The 20,125-nt window shown below is 48.5% G+C and overlaps 1 protein-coding gene across 1 annotated transcript; it reads left to right on the top strand.

Moving 5' to 3' along the window:
* Positions 1 to 332: 332 nt before the first annotated feature.
* Positions 333 to 15,906, top strand: LOC136612847 (eukaryotic translation initiation factor 3 subunit G-B). Its single transcript, XM_066593562.1, has 10 exons — positions 333 to 453; positions 4,213 to 4,298; positions 5,015 to 5,103; positions 7,472 to 7,531; positions 7,624 to 7,728; positions 9,474 to 9,666; positions 12,446 to 12,553; positions 13,318 to 13,454; positions 14,166 to 14,272; positions 15,779 to 15,906. Exons 1-10 carry the CDS (start codon positions 434 to 436, stop codon positions 15,792 to 15,794), a joined length of 921 nt encoding a protein of 306 aa, XP_066449659.1. The 5' UTR covers positions 333 to 433; the 3' UTR covers positions 15,795 to 15,906.
* The last annotated feature ends 4,219 nt before the right edge of the window (positions 15,907 to 20,125 follow it).

The raw sequence follows: 20,125 nt of genomic DNA, 5'->3' as shown, positions 1-20,125 counted from the left end.
TAAATTACGCCGGACATTAAATAACACCACTGAACAATACAGCTGGCTGCGAACAATAACAACAACAAGCCGCAGACGGCGGGGAAGAGGAATAAAAAAGTTATAGATTTTTTTAAGAGTGGCACAAAAAAGTGAAAAAACAAAAGGCTGTGACCTTCAGAGATTAATATGGTACAAAAAAAAGAATCTCTGCTCATTCCTTCCTTTCTTCCCAGCTCCACAACACAGACATCAGCGCCTCCTATCATCTCTAGTCACGTGACCTCGCCGCCCTCCGCGTTACGTCACCTAGTCTTCCACGTCACCATAGAGAGCCGCAGCCGCTGGCTAGAGCGGCACCGGAAGTACGCGTCACTCCTTTTCCGCTAGTGAGAAGTGAGGCTCGCTGTGTTTCTCTTCAACTTCCGGCGGCGGCATCAAGGCAGACAGAGCCATGCCGACCGGAGATTATGAGTAAGTACCGGGGGAAGGACAGCCGGAGACCCGCCGGGAGGGGTGTGGAGAGTGGCAGGAGTGTTTGTGGTGACGGAGGGGACATAAAGGAGGGCGCGGCTGTTTCTCCAGAGGCTTCTATGATGCAGCGTCTTCACCATTTGCATTACTGATAGTGGGGCTGCATAGACGTTGTAGTTGACCGAGAGACCCCTGAGGAGCAGCAGATGTCCATAACGACCAATCAGGCTGCTGCATTCATGTGCATGAGATTAGAGGAGTAACCTGTCTGCAGTGTGACCCCTCTAAGGCCTCATGTCCATGGAGAATCCGTAGGGGGTCCCTCCTGCCCCGCGGACATGAGGGCTGAAAATAGCATTAACTCACCTCTCGTACGCTCCGGATCTTACCTTCTTATTCTTGATCTTCTCTCCGTCGCGGCCGGATCTTCTTTCTTTGGCCTGGCGGATGTGCTCAGCACGCCGGCTGCGTGTCGCGCGCATGCCTCGGGCACATCCACCGGCCCGAAGAAAGAAGATCTGGCCGCGACGGAGAGAAGATGAAGCCGCGAAGAAGGGAAGATCCGGAGCGTCCGGAGCAGGTGAGTTATTCTGATTTTAGGTCTCCCGCGGATCCGGACGGCTTCCATAGGCTTCAATAGAAGCCCGCGGGAGACCCGCACGAAAATGGAGCATGTCCATTTTTTTTCATGCTCCAGGATTTTTTAAATTCCCTTTTTTGACCATCTGCGGGTATTTATCTACCGCGGGTGGTCAATGCATCCCTATGGGGTGTTGATCCGCTGCGGATTTTAATTATTATTTTGCCCGTGGACATGAGGCCTTAAGGCCAATTTAGACACAAGAATCCCTCAGAGCCGTCTTTTGAGTGATTGTCGTTCTGTCTACATGCAGGGACATCGTGCACGAGTCGCTGATCGCTGAATTATAGCATGCTAGAACTGAGCGATCAGCTGTTATCAGCCGGCTGCACTGATAAGATTCTCTGTGCCTGTGTCCTGCTGTGAATTCACATGGACTGTAAGCATGAAGGACACCGCAGCTGTTTGTTCATGCAGAACAGTTGGAGTGTTTGGTGAGAGATAGCGGCGGTGTCCCGCTGCGCCTGCATAGTGGTATAGTAGCTAATTAGCTACTATAAAGCATGCAAAGATGATCGCTCAAAACTGTCACTGTCGTTTGAGTGAGTTTTGAGTGATTATCTTTAAGTGTAAATGGGGTCTTATCCAGCTGAGCTGCGGTGTAAAGCATGGGGGACAGAGGAGCATCCTGAGACAGCAGATTACTGAGGCCCTAGAAGTGGTTCCCCCCATGGCCTATAAAATGCTCTCAGAGGCTCCTTGTGTGTAGTGACCTCTTCTTCCGCTTGTAGAGCTTGTTGACCACTAGACGCCTCTACGACGCAGAGAAGAGATTTCACCCCGTTACCAGAGTCTGAGAGGGGCGCATTATTGGGATGTGAGAAGCTGGATGGTCGTATCCATGAATTGTCCCCCACAGGGCCGTTCTGACCAGACTGTTAGGAGGTGTTGGGACCGGTGGATGTGTGAGGGCACACAAAGTGACCGGGCTCTGGACGCCCCCCTACAGACCACCAGTAGAGAGGAGTGTCTGACCAGACTGTTAGGGGGCGTTGGAACCAGTGGATGTGTGAGGGCACACAAGGTGACCGGGCTCAGGGCGCCCAACAGACCACCAGTAGAGAGGAGTGTCTGACCAGACTGTTAGGGGGTGTTGGGACCAGTGGATGTGTGAGGGCACACAAGGTGACCGGGCTCAGGACCCCCGACAGACCACCAGTAGAGAGGAGCGTCTGACCAGACTGTTAGGGGGTGTTGGGACCAGTGGATGTGTGAGGGCACACAAGGTGACCGGGCTCAGGACCCCCGACAGACCACCAGTAGAGAGGAGCGTCTGACCAGACTGTTAGGGGGCGTTGGAACCAGTGGATGTGTGAGGGCACACAAGGTGACCGGGCTCAGGACCCCCTACAGACCACCAGTAGACAGGAGCATCTGACCAGACTGTTAGGGGGTGTTGGGACCAGTGGATGTGTGAGGGCACACAAGGTGACCGGGCTCAGGACCCCCCGACAGACCACCAGTAGACAGGAGCATCTGACCAGACTGTTAGGGGGTGTTGGGACCAGTGGATGTGTGAGGGCACACAAGGTGACCGGGCTCAGGACCCCCGACAGACCACCAGTAGAGAGGAGCGTCTGACCAGACTGTTAGGAGGTGTTGGGACCAGTGGATGTGTGAGGGCACACAAGGTGACCGGGCTCAGGACCCCCTACAGACCACCAGTAGACAGGAGCATCTGACCAGACTGTTAGGAGGTGTTGGGACCAGTGGATGTGTGAGGGCACACAAGGTGACCGGGCTCAGGACGCCCCCTACAGACCACCAGTAGAGAGGAGCGTCTAATCAAACTGTTAGGAGGTGTTGGGACCAGTGGATGTGTGAGGGCACACAATGTGACTGGGCTCAGGACGCCCCCTACAGACCACCAGTAGAGAGGAGCGTCTGATCAGACTGTTAGGGGGCGTTGGGACCAGTGGATGTGTGAGGGCACACAGGGTGACCCGGCTCAGGACCCCCGACAGACCACCAGTATAGAGGAGCGTCTGACCAGACTGTTAGGGGGTGTTGGACCAGAGGATGCATGAAGGCACACAAGGTGACCGGGCTCAGGACGCCCCCTACAGACCACCAGTAGAGAGGAGCGTCTGACCAGACTGTTAGGTGGTGTTGGACCAGTGAATGTGTTAGGGCACACAAGGTGACCGGGCTCAGGACGCCCCCTACAGACCACCAGTAGAGAGGAACATCTGACTAGACTGTTAGAGAACGTTGGGACCAGTGGATGTGTGAGGGCACACAAGGTGTGATGATCTAGGGGGTCATCGCATATGACAGCTGGTCATCTCTAGTACTGGTACGCGGGACAATGACAGCTCAGTGATTTGTTCAGTACATCCTGCAGCCACACGTGTTCCTTTCCTGGTGGCTTCCAGCAGGATAATGCTCGGCCGCACACACAAGGGGGTCACAGGAGCCCCCACAACATTGTCACAAGAACATGTATGGAACCATATTGCACACCACCTTTGACAGCCTATGAGTTTGCACAATCTAGAGGCTCAGTTACAGCAAATGTGGAGCGATACATCATATGATACCATACGGAACCTGTATGCCTCCATGCTCGCCCATATCACACCTTGTATCCAAGCTAGAGGTGGTACAACAGGGGTACTAGAGCCTCCATGCCCGCCCATATCACATCTTGTATCCAAGCTAGAGGCGGTACAACAGGCTACTAGAGCCTCCATGCCTGTCCATATCACATCTTGTATCCAAGCTAGAGGCGGTACAACAGGGTACTAGAGCCTCCATGCCCGCCCATATCACATCTTGTATCTAAGATAGAGGCAGTACAACAGGGTACTAGAGCCTCCCTAAAGGGGTCGGTTCCCCACAATAAATGATCCTTTTGCTCTGATATTGTAATCACTTACCTCTATCAACATTACAATCACACAGAGAAAGTGTCATCCATCCTACAACTTCTAGTGTGAAGGGGGGGGGGGGGGGTTTGATAATGAGTGTATATATTTAAAAGTCATCATTTATGTGAGTGGACTGCAGATCAGTAAAATAGTTGACATCTGTGAAGGTGTTAATACAGGAAGTGACATCCGAGGAGTCGGGGTGATGGGATTAGTTACAGGGTAACACTCTTTGGTCCTCTCTTACAGCTCCAAGCCCAGTTGGGCCGACCAGGTGGAGGAAGAAGGGGAGGATGTGGAACCCTTAAGCCCGGCAGTCGAGAAGGATACTGACTGTGAGTATAGCATGTGATCGTATACGCGTCCTGTGTAACACCGGGCACTCTGGGCATCAGTGTGAGCATCGGGTAGGGTGTACTCATGAGGGCCATTCTTAAGGACCCTCAGTCAGTGTCATTGCATTGGCCATCCTATCACAAAAATGCAAATCGCTTTATTTACAGAAATGCTTTGTCATGAAAAATCCCTTTAAAGTGCTGGACACTAGGGGTCTGCCTTTTAAGTTGCTCTCCACTACCATTTGTCATGTGAAGTCCATCTCTAGTAGCAGATTACAGGAAGTGGGGAAGGGAGCTGTATTATGCTGCCCATAGAATCTATGGGGAAAATGAGGTGTTGGAGGGATCCACAGGCAAAGATTCTTACAAAAATGCTGCTGCAGCTAATAGTGAGTGATTTACTGTGTTGAAGTTCTTGAAATCATATCTGCACTGCTCAGTACAGCTGTATAATATCCTCCATACTGATGTTACTTATGAGGGTGTAATACAGAGAGAAATGGAGAAGAGACCCTGCTCTCTTTTGTATGCATTGTAAGGAGAGGACATAACAGCTGGGCTACACCCTCCAGCTCAGGGAAGACTGAGAATTAGAGATGGAGCCTACAGAGGGGAATCCTGTCAATATTTCTGTGGTGGGGCATACCCGTTACAGCGCCCCTGTCAGGCGCAGCTCTTCAGGACACGGTGGTATAATCTGTGATCTTCTGCAGATGTCCTGGACACCCCTCGAGAGGTCGTTAATGGAAACATAAAGACCATCACAGAATACAAGCTGGATGAAGATGACAAGAAGATTAAGGTGGGTGCGGTCACGTCTTATCTCATACAGCAGGAGCGACCACATCATGTAATAATCAGCTGCTTACTGCAGTGTATTATATGCGTCTGTGCAGGGCGGAGAGTAATAATAACTCAAGGGATGTTTGGAGACAGGATTGCGCAACCTGAAGGCTACACATGACCCCCACCTGGAAATTGTACTTGCCCACACAGTGGGCCAGTATGAAAGTATACAACTTGGTCCATGGGTCCTTTTTGAAGTGTAAGGGCTTGTTCACACGAGTGTATTTGCCTATTGTGTTACATAGTAACTAGAACCCATTGATTTTAATGCGTTCCTTCACTTAAAGGGGTTGTCTCGCGAAAGCAAGTGGGGGTATACACTTCTGTATGGCCATATTAATGCACTTTGTAATCTACATCGTGCATTAAATATGAGCCATACAGAAGTTATTCACTTACCTGCTCCGTTGCTAGCGTCCCCGTCGCCATGGTGCCGTCTAACTTCGGTGTCTTCTTACTTTTTTAGACGCGCTTGCGCAGATGGATCTTCTCCCTTTGGCTGACCTAGGAAGCATCAGCGTTTTGGCTCCGCCCCCTTCGCGGCATTGCGTAGCTCCGCCCCCGTCACGTGCCGATTCCAGCCAATCAGGAGGCTGGAATCGGCACACGTCATGGGGCGGAGCTACGCAATGCCGTGAAGGGGGCGGAGCCAAAACGCTGATGCTTCCTAGGCCAGCCAAAGGGAGAAGATCCATCTGCGCAAGCGCGTCTAAAAAAGCAAGAAGACACCGAAGTTAGACGGCACCATGGCGACGGGGACGCCAGCAACAGAGCAGGTAAGTGAATAACTTCTGTATGGTTCATATTTAATGCACGATGTAGATTACAAAGTGCATTAATATGGCCATACAGAAGTGTATACCCCCACTTGCTTTCGCGAGACAACCCCTTTAAGCGTATTTGCGCATTCGGAGGGCCCATTGACATCAATGAGCGTACATAAATGTGTACGACATACACAGAAAACCTCCATATGTGCACAAAATCGGCTAGAGTTCTCACAGCTGTATGAGGGCAGCTTATTGGCTCCCGAAGCAACGGACGGCGTTCTGCCCTGACAGCGAGGCGTGTACAAGCGTGTTGCAGAGGTTATCTTTACATGTCATGGGAACGCTCCTTCAGGGCTTATCCGAATGAGTGATTTTCCCGTCTGTGCTGTCTGTATTTGCAGCTGACTGCACACGCTCGGCTCACTCGCCCATTACAGTCACTGGGGCGATACGGACATGCGGGTTTTTTCGTGGACTGTGGAAAATCCTATTCTGGTCATCTTCTCTGCCGATAGTTGTCCACTCAAGGCAATGATTCATGTGATGAAAAATACAGCTGACACATAGAAAAAACGGATACACAACACATGCAGATCCAACACCTATTTGTCACCGTCTAGTCACATGCTCATCTGAAGAGGCCCTTAGAGTTTGTGCACATGTGGCAGAAGTTCTGCACAGATTCTACGTCAAAATCGGCATCAGATTGTGATACGGTTTTTGTTGCTGATCTGCAGCAGAATTCGCGTTTCCCGTTGAAATGGTGTCCTCTGCTGCGGACTGTGGCAAAAACCACGCCAAAACTTGCACCAGGATTGGCAGCGTAAAAATTATGCTGTGGATTTAAGTGCAGATCTGTTCCAAAAAAACCATGTGTGTGAACGTACCCTTAAAGGAACCTGTCGGTTTCTACAGGTTATCCTTGCCAAGAGCAGCAGAAAGTAGTGACAGATACTCTGATTTCTTTGGTGTTGCCCGTTCCCCCTTTCATTTACCAGGATTGGCAGTCTTCTTAGTATGCAGTGCAATAGGCTGCTTTCATATCGATTGGGGGGGGGGGGTGTTTGCGGAGCAGGAGAGGGAAATCCCCTGGCCGAACAGATCAGACTTATGACTGAACCAAACAGTGCCGAACCGTAATGGGGTCCGTTCGGTTTCCGCTCTGCTGTCTGGCAGTTTACTGGATGAAACTGGATTCCTCTTGTTGGGAGCTGCAGGAGCAAGCTGTAAGTTCTTAAAAACCGCTGTACATTTTCCTATAAGTGACACCGCTGAAATCAGCATGTCTGTCCCTATGCTGCACTCAGTGAGCACATCATGAAGTACCTGACAAGTGCCCTTTAAGACTGGTGACCTGGTGAAGCAGGACAAGCACCGGGTGCTGACTACTTGGGGGCAGTGCTTCTATAGTAGCGATGAGCCTATGGATATGAAACCACTATAGGGGATGGTGGGGAGAGTATGAGTGATGGTATAGAGCACGTCATACCACACGCACACACCAGCAGGTTTCTGTGTATCACTTTCTTACCTGCTCCTCATCTCTCTCTCCAGATTGTGCGCACCTTTAAAATTGAAACCCGCAAGGCTTCTAAAGTGGTGGCCCGCAGGAAGGTGAGTGCACATAGAGGTAGGATTTGATCAAGGGATCTGATCATTGAGCGCTGGGACACAATTAACCCTTTGTTTGTTTTGTGTCTCTTCAGAACTGGAAGAAGTTTGGGAATTCAGAATACGACCCACCAGGACCGAATGTAGCCACCACCACCGTCAGCGATGACGTCCTAATGACCTTCATCACCAATAAAGAGGTGAGCCGTGTAATTACTGCCGTGTCCTTGTCAGGGAGGGTTAGCAGATTAGGAACCACCCTCCATAAAGGATCTGCTCTCCTTCCATATTAGTGACATCTTTTGCTTGACTTCTACCAAGTAAGGATTTGCTGGACTGTTCGTATACGCACCATGCAGATAATTCTCATGTAGTCGGGACGGCAACAGAGGACCTCATGGGAAGGGGTTGGCCCAAGCGGGAAAAATAAATAATCTGGGCTCCTGCCAAACATTTCCTTTTTGAGTCTGATACAATTTATGAATAACTAGACTCTCAAATATTTTAACCCCTTAAGGACACGGTGCTTTTTTTCATAAATTTTTCCACCCCACTTTCAAAAAAACGTAACTTTTATCTATCAATGTAACTGTCTGTTTTTTTTGTTTTGCGGGACGTGAAGGTTCGTTTTTTACAGGATATTCTGCCATCTCTATTGGTACCATTTTGGAGTACATACAAACTGTGATTTGCTTTCTCATTACATTTTTTTTTCTTACTGGGAGACAAAAAAACACCGCCAGTCTTGCGCTTCCCAACCCCACCCCCTTCCTTAAAGTCTGCGCAGGTGATTTAAACTTGCAATTGTTTGATCGCTCCTGCAGCATAATGTAATACTATAGTATTACATTATACTGCGATATAACAAGCATGACTTGATAGGCAATCAACCATGGCAGCGTCAGGGGATTTCGAAAAGCCCCAGGCTGCCATAGCGATCAACACCTTGCGATCTCATTGTGTGGACCCGTTTAGGACTCTGCAAAGCTGATCGAGAGATTCCGCTGTCAAACTGATAGCGTCTTTTACTGTCCTAACAGCCACAGTCAGCATTAACGCTGATCACAGCTGTTGCCAGAGGGTGTCAGCTGTGAGAGACAGCCGGCACCCACGTTGTATGAAGCAGGATCAGCTTCCAATGGATCTCCATACTAACCCGGAGTCCACAGGACATAAACATACATGAGGGGTTAAAGGGGTTGTGCCAGGATTAAAAGTTCTCCCCTGTCCATTGGATGGAGAATAACTTTCTGACTGGGGGTCTGCTCCCTGGGATGCCTGACAATCCAGAGATCGGGGGTCCAAAAGGTCCCTGCATGAATGGAGCGGTGGCCAAGCATGCATGCTTTCATCTGGACCACCATGGATAGCAAAGCACTTGTACCGGGCTACCTTGGGCGCTCCCACTGAAATGAATGGAGCAATAGTGCGTATGCTCAGCCACCAGTCCAGACCCTCTCTAAGGATTGTCAGGGGGGGCCAGCAGCCAAGCCCCCATTTAGCAGAATGTTATACCCTGTCCTGTGGATGGGGGATAGCTTTAAATATTGGAAGGACCCCTTTAAGGTGTGATGCCATAACGGGTGGAACTTCGAGAACTCCCAAGACTCCCAACAAACTGCTGAGTTAGCAGTGTGGTAGATTTGGCCAGCTATACATTGTTCCTCACAGCAGCCTCTGCAGGGGAAATATAGTTGTATGAAAACCAGTCAAACGAATTCGCGGCCGTGTAATGCGTCAGAAACCAGTGCGGCTCCGGCTTGTAGATGATGGGGAGGGAGGTCCCTTTAATATACTACACATGGCGGACGCACAGGGACCTGCAGTCTGATCTTCGTTCAGAGGTTGATGTCATTTTCTTCCCAGTTTACGGTATTGTATGGTGTGAATATCTTCTGCCCTCGTCTACTGCTTCCAGATAACACCAACCCTTCTGCTCTTACAGGATCTGAATAATCAGGAAGAGGAAGACCCAATGAACAAGCTGAAGGGCCAGAAGATTGTGTCTTGTAGAATCTGCAAGGGCGACCATTGGACCACAAGATGTCCCTACAAAGACACTCTGGGCCCCATGCAGAAGGAGCTGGCCGAGCAGTTGGGTCTGTCCACAGCAGACAAGGAGAAAGTGCCTGGAGCCGGTATGTATTCTGTGCACTCGGGTTACGGCTAAATGCCGACTGTGCAAAATGAGTGGCACAGCGTCGCACTGCAGCATTACATCTGATTGCCAGTTGTGACCTAGCATGACCTGAGTTGCAGAAAAATCCCAAACTATTGGGATTTTTGTTCACAATTTGCATGCAACCTGGCCATCCTAGAGTGCAATGCTGGTCGCGTCCAACTGCGATATAGCTGTTTAACGCCTAAAACAGTCATGTGACAGCAGGCTGCAGAGAACTTGCACAAACCACCTTGGTTGTGCAACTTTTTAAAGACTTTGTCGCATAAGTCTCTCGGGTATAATGGGATGTCATCCCCTCTTCTCGCCTGTATCTTTGGGGGACACAGCAAGGCCTGCGGTATAGCTGCAACAGAATAGCTTAGATGCATTAAAACAGGTATGTATTCCATCCTTAAAATGGTACAAGCAGCGACGTTTCGACCATCAAATGGTCTTTATCAAGCGCATTCAAGCTTTATTTGGATATTGACTAGGATTGGAGAAGTGGAGTTCATTCTCTAGAATTGGCTGTGCAAAGTTTGCCTCCCCTGAATTGGGTTTACGTCCATTGTGCTGCTGGTGCAATTTCTTTCTGGTTGGGGTATAGCTGCAGACCCAAAGTACGAGAAGAGTTATCCCTCCCACCAGCTATATCCTTCCTGCAGGCACTGGGCTCAATCAGTGTTGGCTTTGTGTCCTAGGAGGCCGACCTCTTCTCAGAGCTGCACATCACAAGCTGCTGCTCGTGGTCCTTCCCTTCTGGGTTCCCTGCCGAATGTGCCCTTTTTTAGCCCCCCGGCTTCTCAGGCGTACACAGGCTGTGGGGCTTGACTTTCTGTTCGTGCGCTTACAAGGCTAGGACTTCCTCCAACGGAGGACCCTCTTCCTCTGATTTACTGTGGGCTGTCGGTCCCTTCATCTTCCTACCCCTCCCTGCACCACTCTGGGCCTGTACAGACTGCCTGCTGTTGGGTTGGACGTCATAGGCACTTACAAAGATGGAGGAGACATCAGTGAAGTATCTGTCTGCCTCGTCTACTTGCCCAGCGTCGTCACACAATACTAGTGTTAACTCCATGGGTCCTGCAGCCCTCCAGTTCACGCATCTCTATTCCAAACAGAGAATGGCCATTGATATCCTTGGGTGACCCTAATTTTTCAGTGTGCGAACCTAAACACTCTTACCCTAATGGTTGGGAGCCCAGACAGCCATGTGACGCTTGCCATCATACAGTTCTCATACTCGTCCCTGCTGGAGGCTGATGCTATTTGCTGTGTTTGACATGTTCTTTACCTTGGTCATTCCACAATCACAAACCCAACCCTGTTCCAGTCCGGGGTTGATTTCTGGGATACACGATCGTGGGTATATAGCAGTCAGCATGGCCAAAAAAACAAAATTTCTATGGCCCTCCCTTCCTTAGGAGGAGTAGGGGTAACATGGCTAATGCCGAGGAGTTCGCAACGCCTAGGCAGCATTTTGGAATCTTTGCCTAATTGCCCTTTTCCAACCAAAGAATGATATTCCTGCTAGAGCCTGCATCTAACATGACTATACAGTTATGGCGAGCATCAGATGTCTCATTACCCTTTCCATAGGAGAGGTAATGGCATTCAGGCTAGACCTGGCATCTGACATAACTACACCGTTGTGGCACCCATCAGCCACCTGGTTGCCCACATCCATGAGAGGAGTAATTCTCTTATCACTAGATGCTATATTTGCCAGTCGCCACAGTTCGGTTGGGTTTAAGGCCTCTGTGTCATTTCCTTTTATGAGTGGAACTGATTGTATTAATACAATTATTTGTGTTTGAGGCGTTCTACTGGGACTGCAAGCACCAAGCGCTCTTTACTGCCTAGCAGGGAGATGATCCTATTGCACCTAGACCCCACAAACATTCTAGACGTGATGCGTGTCTGACCCTATTTTATCTGATTGGGTCTCTCCCCTCACCATATGGGCCTGCATCTTTCTCTGCTACTGTCCTGATGTTGGTCCATTATCGCACCGATGGGAGGAGTGGGATCTTAATCAGTATAGGGTCCCTACATATATCCACCTTCATCGTGGTTCCTTCCCTGCAGCACCAGACCCACCTGCCTGCGGTTCACTCTCCGTTCCATTCCAAATGCTACAGTAGTTGCTTTCTTAGGTGATCCAGTAGAGTCTGCATGGCCAGGTCACAATCCCACTACATATTAGTCAGTGTTCGGAGATCCTCTTTCCAGCCTCTTGGCAGTCAGCATCCCTGCAGTGCACAATGGGGTTGCCAACATCCCTGACAGAGAACTGGCGATCAAGGGACGAGTCCTTCACCCATTTAGTCAAGGTAGCCGATCATCTTCACATTTGGATTGATCAGAAGATTGTTTTTTACCTTTGCCCGCTAGCAACAAAAGCACATTCCTTTTTATCTATATGTTCTCTGGCCCACTCTGACCCCCTCCTCCATTGAACGTGATGAGAAATGGATTTTACAGTAAGTTACCAAAATCCTGTTTACCCTAGGTAGTACACCATATGGGGAGTAGATAAGCGCAGGGGTCCAGCTGGGAACATTGCAAAAGAAATGGAAAAATTACTAATGAAGGGGAAACTCAAATGGTGAATCCTTTTTTCTATTTTGTTCTTCCACTTTATATGGACAGGGGATGTCCTGAGGGGGCAATTTCGAAAGAAGAGACCCATGCTCGGCAGCATTGCTTATCGTTAATATGTGTATTCTTAATTCTACGTTTTGCCTCCTGTACAGAACCGGAACCAGCACAGGCTCCAGTGAGCAAGACGGGAAAGTACGTTCCACCCAGTTTGAGAGACGGAGGAAGCCGGAGAGGAGAGTCCATGCAGCCTAACCGCAGAGGTACAAATCTAATAAGAGTGTGGCTTTGCAAATTATGAAGACCCTCTGTGAGCATATGTATATCTGTGAAAAAGACTTGGGTATACTAATAGATCACAGACTGAACTTGAGTCAACAGTGTGATGCAGCAGCCAAAAAGGCAAACACAATTCTGGGATGTATTAAGAGAAGCATAGAGTCTAGATCACGTGAGGTAATTATCCCCCTCTACTCTTCCTTAAGCAGACCTCATCTGGAATACTGTGTCCAGTTCTGGGCACTCTAATTTAAAAAAGACATAGGCAAACTGGAGCAAGTTCAGAGAAGAGTTACCAAGATGGTGAGCGGTCTGCAAATCATGTCCTATGAGGAACGGTTAAAGGATCTGGGAATGTTTAGCTTGTGAAAAAGAAGGCTGAGAGAAGAGCGGTCTACAAATATCTGAAGGGCTGTCACACTGCAGAGGGATCAGCCCTATTCTCATCTGCACAAGGAAAGACTAGAAGCAATGGGGTGAAATTGAAAGGGAGGAGACAGAGATTAGATATTAGACAGTGAAGGGGATCAATGAGTGGAACAGGTTACTATGGGAGGTGGTGAGTTCTCCTTCAATGGAAGTCTTCTATTATCCCAGTGTTGGAAGATATGAAGGAGGTTTTGGGAGGAAAAAGTGCACCTATAACAGTCATACTGGGTCTACCAAAATGTTATATTGGCCCTCCACATCCATAAGGCTGAGTACAGGAGTTGAGGTTAACGCCTGCTTGTTTGTGATCTCTCCATAGCTGATGACAACGCTACTATCCGTGTTACCAACTTATCTGAAGATACCCGGGAGACCGACCTCCAGGAGCTCTTCAGGCCTTTTGGCTCCATCTCCCGTATCTACCTGGCTAAGGACAAAGCTACTGGACAGTCAAAGGTAGCCGATCTTAAAGCAGATTTTCAGTGATATTAAAGGGGCTGTCCTGCTTCTAACATTTATGACCTATCCTCAGGAGGGGTCTACCGATGATGGGTCCGTCGCTCCGGATGGAGCTGATCCTCTAATGTACAGGGCTGCCTGCTTCCAGCAACAAAGCAGTTCTGTACACTAGAACATTAGCCCCAGCGATCAGCTGATTGGCGGTGGATCCCAGGTTGGACATCCCTGCCGATCAGCGAAGGATAAGCCTTTAATCTTAGAAGTGGGACAACCCCTTTAAAGATGCGTTACTGCCTTTAGGTAATACTCATCTACTATTTATTTGATCCAGGCTTTGTATCATGTCTATATTACAGCTCTGTGTGAATGCTGATATTTGGCCAGAAAGTGGTTATCCCATGCAGGACATTTATCACCTCGGATTCCTGTTTCCCCTCCACCAATCACTAGAATGAGGGTCTTGAATCCCCTTGATCTCCATTGCATGACCTTGGAGTTAGACTAGAACAGAGATCAAGCATGTACACCGCTGGTACAGTCAGTGTCTCTGGGGCTGAAGATGTGCGCAGATCTTACTGTGCTGCTGTCAGTGCAGGGCTTGTGGGAGCCTTGTCCTATTTGCTCCAAATGTTCCTTAGATGGTCAAATATTGTATGACACTAGAGTCTGTTCCTCATATTTAACACGCCTTCCATTCTTCGTCACCAGGGTTTTGCCTTCATCAGTTTCCACCGCAGAGAAGATGCAGCACGCGCCATCGCTGGCGTTTCTGGCTTTGGTTACGACCATCTAATTTTGAATGTGGAATGGGCCAAGTAAGTTCTCATTCATCATAAGTCGTCTTTTCTTATGTTTCTGCTTCTGTTAGGGGGCCTTTACATTTGTGATCGCGACGTCTCTGCTTTTTTTTCTTTATGCGACTGTCTATAGGACTTTCTAATGTTAAAAAGGAATCGCACAAAAATCAGAAAGCACAAAGTTGCGGTTTTTGTGAGATGCGTTTTTAACATTAGAAAGCCCTATTGACATTCGCGTTCGATAACACAGCGATATATCGATCGCAAGTATGAAGGCACCCTCAGTCCTATACAACAGAAGGCAGCATGCATGCTCCAGCACTCTGACCCCCTCAGTCCCATACAACAGAAGGCAGCATGCATGCTCCAGCACTCTGACCCCCTCAGTCCCATACAACAGAAGGCGGCATGCATGCTCCAGCACTCCGACCACCAAAGATCTGTCATTTATCGCCTATCCGTTGCATGGAGTGTAACATTTTTTTAAGCTGAAATTCCATGCTAATAAGAGGTTTTTTAAGTTAACCCTTTCCAATCCACTGTCTAACCTCTAAAGACATTATGATTTAAGGCTGTACAGCTCCGATGTTGGATGACGTCCGTCGGGGTTCTCTTACTGTATATTGCCAACCTCTCTGCTGTTGGAGCCAATCCAATGTGTCACCTCATGCAGTACTGGCTTTAGCCAGCAGATAGCGCCATTGTATAGCAGCAGAAAAAGAGTAAACCCCCTAGGAAAACCAGAATACAAATTGGATTGGAAAGGGTTAACTTGGACAAAATCGTAGCTCAACAAGTGGTAAGAGTTGAAGAAATGTGGTATAAACATTGCCCTATTCATTGCTGTGGCCTCTGTCTGGGACGCACTGATGCCTAGAACAGCAGGCCGCGGTGCTCAATAATGCTCAGCGGTTTCTCCATCTCTTTACGGAAATGGTGCTACTTCTGACCAGCACTGGGGTGAGATTGGCCCGACTGCTGGGAAACGGACTCTTAAGCCGTATAGAACGGTCAGCAATGCCCCCGGTGTGAAATTCTATTCTCTTTGCCTCTCGTTTCATTGAGACAGACCGGTTGCTTGGGGTTTTCCATTTCACAACCCCTCTTGTTAGTAGTATCTCCTTAGCCACCTGACTTTCGGAGCGTTCTAGCACAGATCTGGATTGGCACTATTGTGGTGTTGGCATATACGCTATTTACCAACTTGGCCGGGGTTGTCTTAGGAAAAAAAGACTACTTTCTTCAGACTATGGCGCTAGTCTGGTATTGCAACTCAGTCCTATGTTAGTGAATAGGTTGAGCTGTACTACCAGACATAACCTACAAACAGGAGGGGCGCTGGTTTCTACATAATCAGATTTATTTTTAAATAACTCTATACCCAGAGCTCCCATAATCCTTTGCCTGTAGGACAGAACATGGGATGTTGTATATGGCTGCCATATATTGACATTGACGTGACAACCCTTTACAATAAGGAACGCTGTTTGTTTAACCTGCTACATATCTGTTCTTTTCCCACAGGCCGTCAACCAACTGAGCGGGAACTGCTGTGCGAGGGTAAAAGGACCAACTGAGCGGGAACTGCTGTGCGAGGGCAGAAGGACGACTCTTATCTGTCGCTTCATGTTAATAAATCAGTTGAACACGGACGAGCCTCTGATGTTATTTGTAACCGCAGCTCTCACTTCTGCTGCTGCATTGTCCTCCATAGTCAGGTGTACGTGTACTACAAGCACGGGGCTCTGCAGTCTGTACCGTCCCCTCAGATCATACATGGACGTTACCCTGCTGGGGAAGGATAGATGTAGAGGGGGTTCAAATGCCAGACCTACTGGCAGCAGTAATGGGTACAGTCCAACCAGCCTTACAGGGCAAAGCAATGTGGTTGCAAACCTTATTTGCTCAGACCTAATCGTATCCCACTAATGGCCCGTTTACACGTAACGATTGTTGCTCAAAATTCATTCAATTCATTCATTCGATAATCATTGCATCCAAACGCGAAGCCATCGTGTTGTCAAATGGGCTCCCATGACTTCACTATGTGGGTTATTGAGAAGTGTGCGCAGCACAGGAACTGAGACGACACAAAGCTTGTATCTAGAGATGAGCGAGTATACTCGCTAAGGCACATTACTCGAGCGAGTAGTGCCTTAGCCGAGTATCTCCCCGCTCGTCTCTAAAGATTTGGGGGCCAGTGGGGAGGAATGGAGGGGAGATCGCTCTCTCCCTCCCCCACCGCTCCCAACCGCAACTTACCTCTCACCCGTGCCGGCCCCCGAATCTTTAGAGACAAGCGGGGAGATACTCGGCTAAGGCACTACTCGCTCGAGCAATGTGCCTTAGCGAGTATACTCGCTCATCTCTACTTGTATCACAACCAGTCCGCTTCTGATTTATTCAGAGGAACACAACAGCTTTACAGACAGGCGTTACATCACCAAGTAGGAGTATACAAAACGGGTTATTGTAGGATCGGTTAATACAAGAATATGGGAAGTCACATGGTAGTAGTGGGATGTGCAGAGATAGTGTTATCTGTAAATGGGGAATGTGTGGGTGAGCATAAACTGAAAGGAGAAACACGCAGAAAAGTATACAGCGAGTGTGTGTGCCTACAGTGTGTACGTACATATATACACAGCGTGCCTTTTCGGTCGTCGCTCACTTTCAGCCTGCATAACAATAATCCTTGGCTCACTCGCTTCTCGTTACGTCTGAACGCTCCCCGCTCAGTGCATACAAACAATGGGAAGCGCTGAGCGAGAAGTGGGAGATTCTCAGCGGCGAGCTGCCTGTAAGTGATGACGTCACTCGCTTGTGCAGATCGTTTCAACGAGAACCTTCCCGTGTAAAAAGAGGCATTAAGGGGCAGGACTCCTTACAAGGAAGTCCCCTTCACATTCTCTCCGCTGCTCATTGTCTCTGAATCCACAAACAATAATGTGCGTGATGTAAGCTGCCTGCTACATTGTAACAAGCTCTGCAGCTTAGAAGCTCGGCGCAACTTGCATGGAATACGGATTCCTGTCCTGTCTAATCTCCACGGATGCTTCCTGTAGAAATGGATGGACATGCAGTGGTTTCTCCCCTCCCCCGCTCCTTGTGAACGGCCTCATAGAATAGAACGTGCGTTCTGTGGAATTACAAAGACAGCGGACGGCGCAAAACTGCTGCTATGTGAATCGGCCATCCATCTGGAGTCACACCCCTTGTGCTGCAACGGTTTCCTGTATCTGCGGCAGTGAGGGTGGAGCCTGTTCATTGTGGACAGCCATGGTCTGCGTAATCGCTCAAATGGGTCGTATGTACGGCGGTGTTTTTACACCCAGAGATTGTTGTTTAATTTCACAGATACTGAACAAATTATTGGCTGCATCCTTATGGGCCGAAATCTCATTTGTTGACTATTTGGGGGAGGGGGAAGTTCTTAGGCGGGTGTGTATTTGAAACTGTTACCCCCCCAACACACATGCATTGGTTGTAGAGTCCCCTGTTGCATTGAAGACCGAATCAGGTGGAGAGAGAACCGGCAAGTGCATCTTCAAAGGCCAAACCCAGCCAGAGACGCAGCTGCAACTGTTCCTTCAAAGGCTAGCAGGAACTCTTCAGTGGAGGATCGCTCATATTTATTTGTGTTCAGGAACCAATGAGCATAAAGGGGAGGGCAAAATGTTAAACATAATAAAAAATTTAAAAAAAGCTCAGCCAATCAGTGGGGGGTGCCAGCCAAACAAACCTACACCTCCCTGCAAAGTTGTTGGCTAGTCGCTGAAAGACAATGCTTACCTGTTTACACCAGATGATGATTAATCGGCCAGCGACTACTTGTGGGTGAGCTGTTTTGATGTGACTAGAGAACGAATTCTCACCCGGTTGGGGGGTCGTGTTTACACAGAGCTGTCCGTTACATTCACTCTTACCAAGCAGCTACTTGGACGAGAGTTGTCCTGTGTAAAGCCACCCGAACGAGCTCCGTCCTGACTTCTTGGCTGATAGCATAGTTATGTAATGAAGTGTTCTGATTGGTTGGGATGGACAAATTCTCTAATTCCTGTTTTTTTAGGCAAACTTGTTATACAAAGGGTCCTTTTTACGCAGGATATTTCTCAGGTGCAGAATTGCCTGACAGTCCCAAATTATCACTCCTCTGCCTTCACGCAGGAGCGAGGATCACACACTGAATGGAGGTGGAGCGGGCCACAGATCACACCACCCGCCTCCACCCACAGTAAACATGGATGAACAACTACCTGTTTACACAGCCGCTTGTCATTTAATTTTTTATTCCTACTGAAACCGAATGATGCGAGAATGAATTATCATTCGCCGATCAATCGCTGGCGGCGTTTACACTGATGGTTTTTGTTCCAATTCCAGCAGACCAGTGAGAATCTGAATAATAGTCATTCTGTGTAAAAGGGCCCAAACATTGCTTGTCAGCAGGGGACCATACAGAGATCTCTCCCATCATCTATTTTTACCCAGGACTGTACCAAGGGGGCGCTCTAATCTATCTATACCCAGGACTGTAACAAGGTAGTGCCCTCTACATCTAGAGGAAAGAAGGTTTCTCCACCGACCTAGAAAGGGGGTTCTTTACTGTAAGAGCAGTGAGACGGTGGAACAAAACAGAAATTCTGAAGACGCTGAAATCTAGGAGGTACAGCGAAGTAGCGACAGCCTCTACTTTTAACCTGCCGCTCTGGACCCTCTTCTTTATCCCGTGCAGCCGGCGATCCGCTGCTGTGCTTATAGGTATCACTTTCACAGTAAACACAACAGACTGTTCCCTACAACTCCCAGCAAGCAGAGAGCTTATCTCCCGATCTGTGTTGTAGCTCCGCCTACATCTCACAGGTCCCACAACTTACTAGCATCACCCTCCCACTTCTAAAGCAGACAGATGGGAGCTTCTGGCACTCTGAGCTGCACCTGAGCAATACAGCACACTGCTGCCGCTCCTGTCTTCCCATCATGCACTGCTCACAGGATGTTGGAGACTATAGACAGGGGAGGAAGTAGCAAATGTGGACAAGATGTCAGAGGAAGTGGTGATCTTTTTCAGGGGAGGGTCACATGACAGCAAATGAAGAAAGTAGCTAGACCGGCTCGATGACCCTATTACAGAATTATTGCGATGGCCGTTAGATACTCAAATGTTGGTCTGCGCCCAGAATACCCCTCTAATTGGACAGTAGCGGTAGTGGAAATCTACATCCAGCAGAGGGTGCTGTATAGCTGTAGCTGCAGTATATAATACTAGAAATAAGGAATACCTGAACCCTTCCGACACTAGAAGGACTTTATAAATTAAGATTCATTTTCTTTAATCTGGTATCAATAACCTAAAGTGTGCCGGATTATCAGACGTTCTGGATTACTAAACTGCAGTACAATACATACATTGCACTTGTGAAGGGTGGGAACTTTTGAGCAGAACGTAATAAGATACGAACACAAGTTATGACAACATTATAACTTTGGTTGCGTGTTGGGCACAAGCGCCAGGTTGTCTTTCTGGATTATTGGATGCTAGATTAAAGGAATTTCACCATCTGCATATTATATATCCATGCACACCGGGCCCCAAATGTATGATTTCAATGGGAACAAAGCTGCCTATTACACTGCTGGCTTCAATCTTGATGACTGCGTCCGGCCCTGCGCCACTTATGGCGTGCGAGGCGATCACATGGTCAGCAGAGCTCCTGAGGGATGGATCCCTGGCGATCCATTATCGATCATGATTAGCGCTGAGCGATTATTGAAATAATCGGCTTGGGAGTGTCTGACCAGATTTCCAAAAAATAATGGAATCTGGACTCCCGATTCCGACTTCCATTAAAAGCAATAAGAGGGAAAATC

The sequence above is a fragment of the Eleutherodactylus coqui genome, chromosome 2 (assembly GCF_035609145.1).
Source record: "Eleutherodactylus coqui strain aEleCoq1 chromosome 2, aEleCoq1.hap1, whole genome shotgun sequence".
NCBI classification, from domain to species: domain Eukaryota; kingdom Metazoa; phylum Chordata; class Amphibia; order Anura; family Eleutherodactylidae; genus Eleutherodactylus; species Eleutherodactylus coqui.
The sequence above is the reverse complement of the archived record's forward strand: the minus strand, read 5'-3'. Positions and strand labels throughout refer to the sequence as shown.

Coding starts and splice junctions, on each gene's coding strand:
- LOC136612847 (XM_066593562.1), top strand. CDS start 434: ATGCCGACCGGAGATTATGA. Junction 9,667..12,445: donor GGAGAAAGTGCCTGGAGCCG/GTATGTATTCTG, acceptor CCTCCTGTACAG/AACCGGAACCAGCACAGGCT. Junction 12,554..13,317: donor CATGCAGCCTAACCGCAGAG/GTACAAATCTAA, acceptor ATCTCTCCATAG/CTGATGACAACGCTACTATC.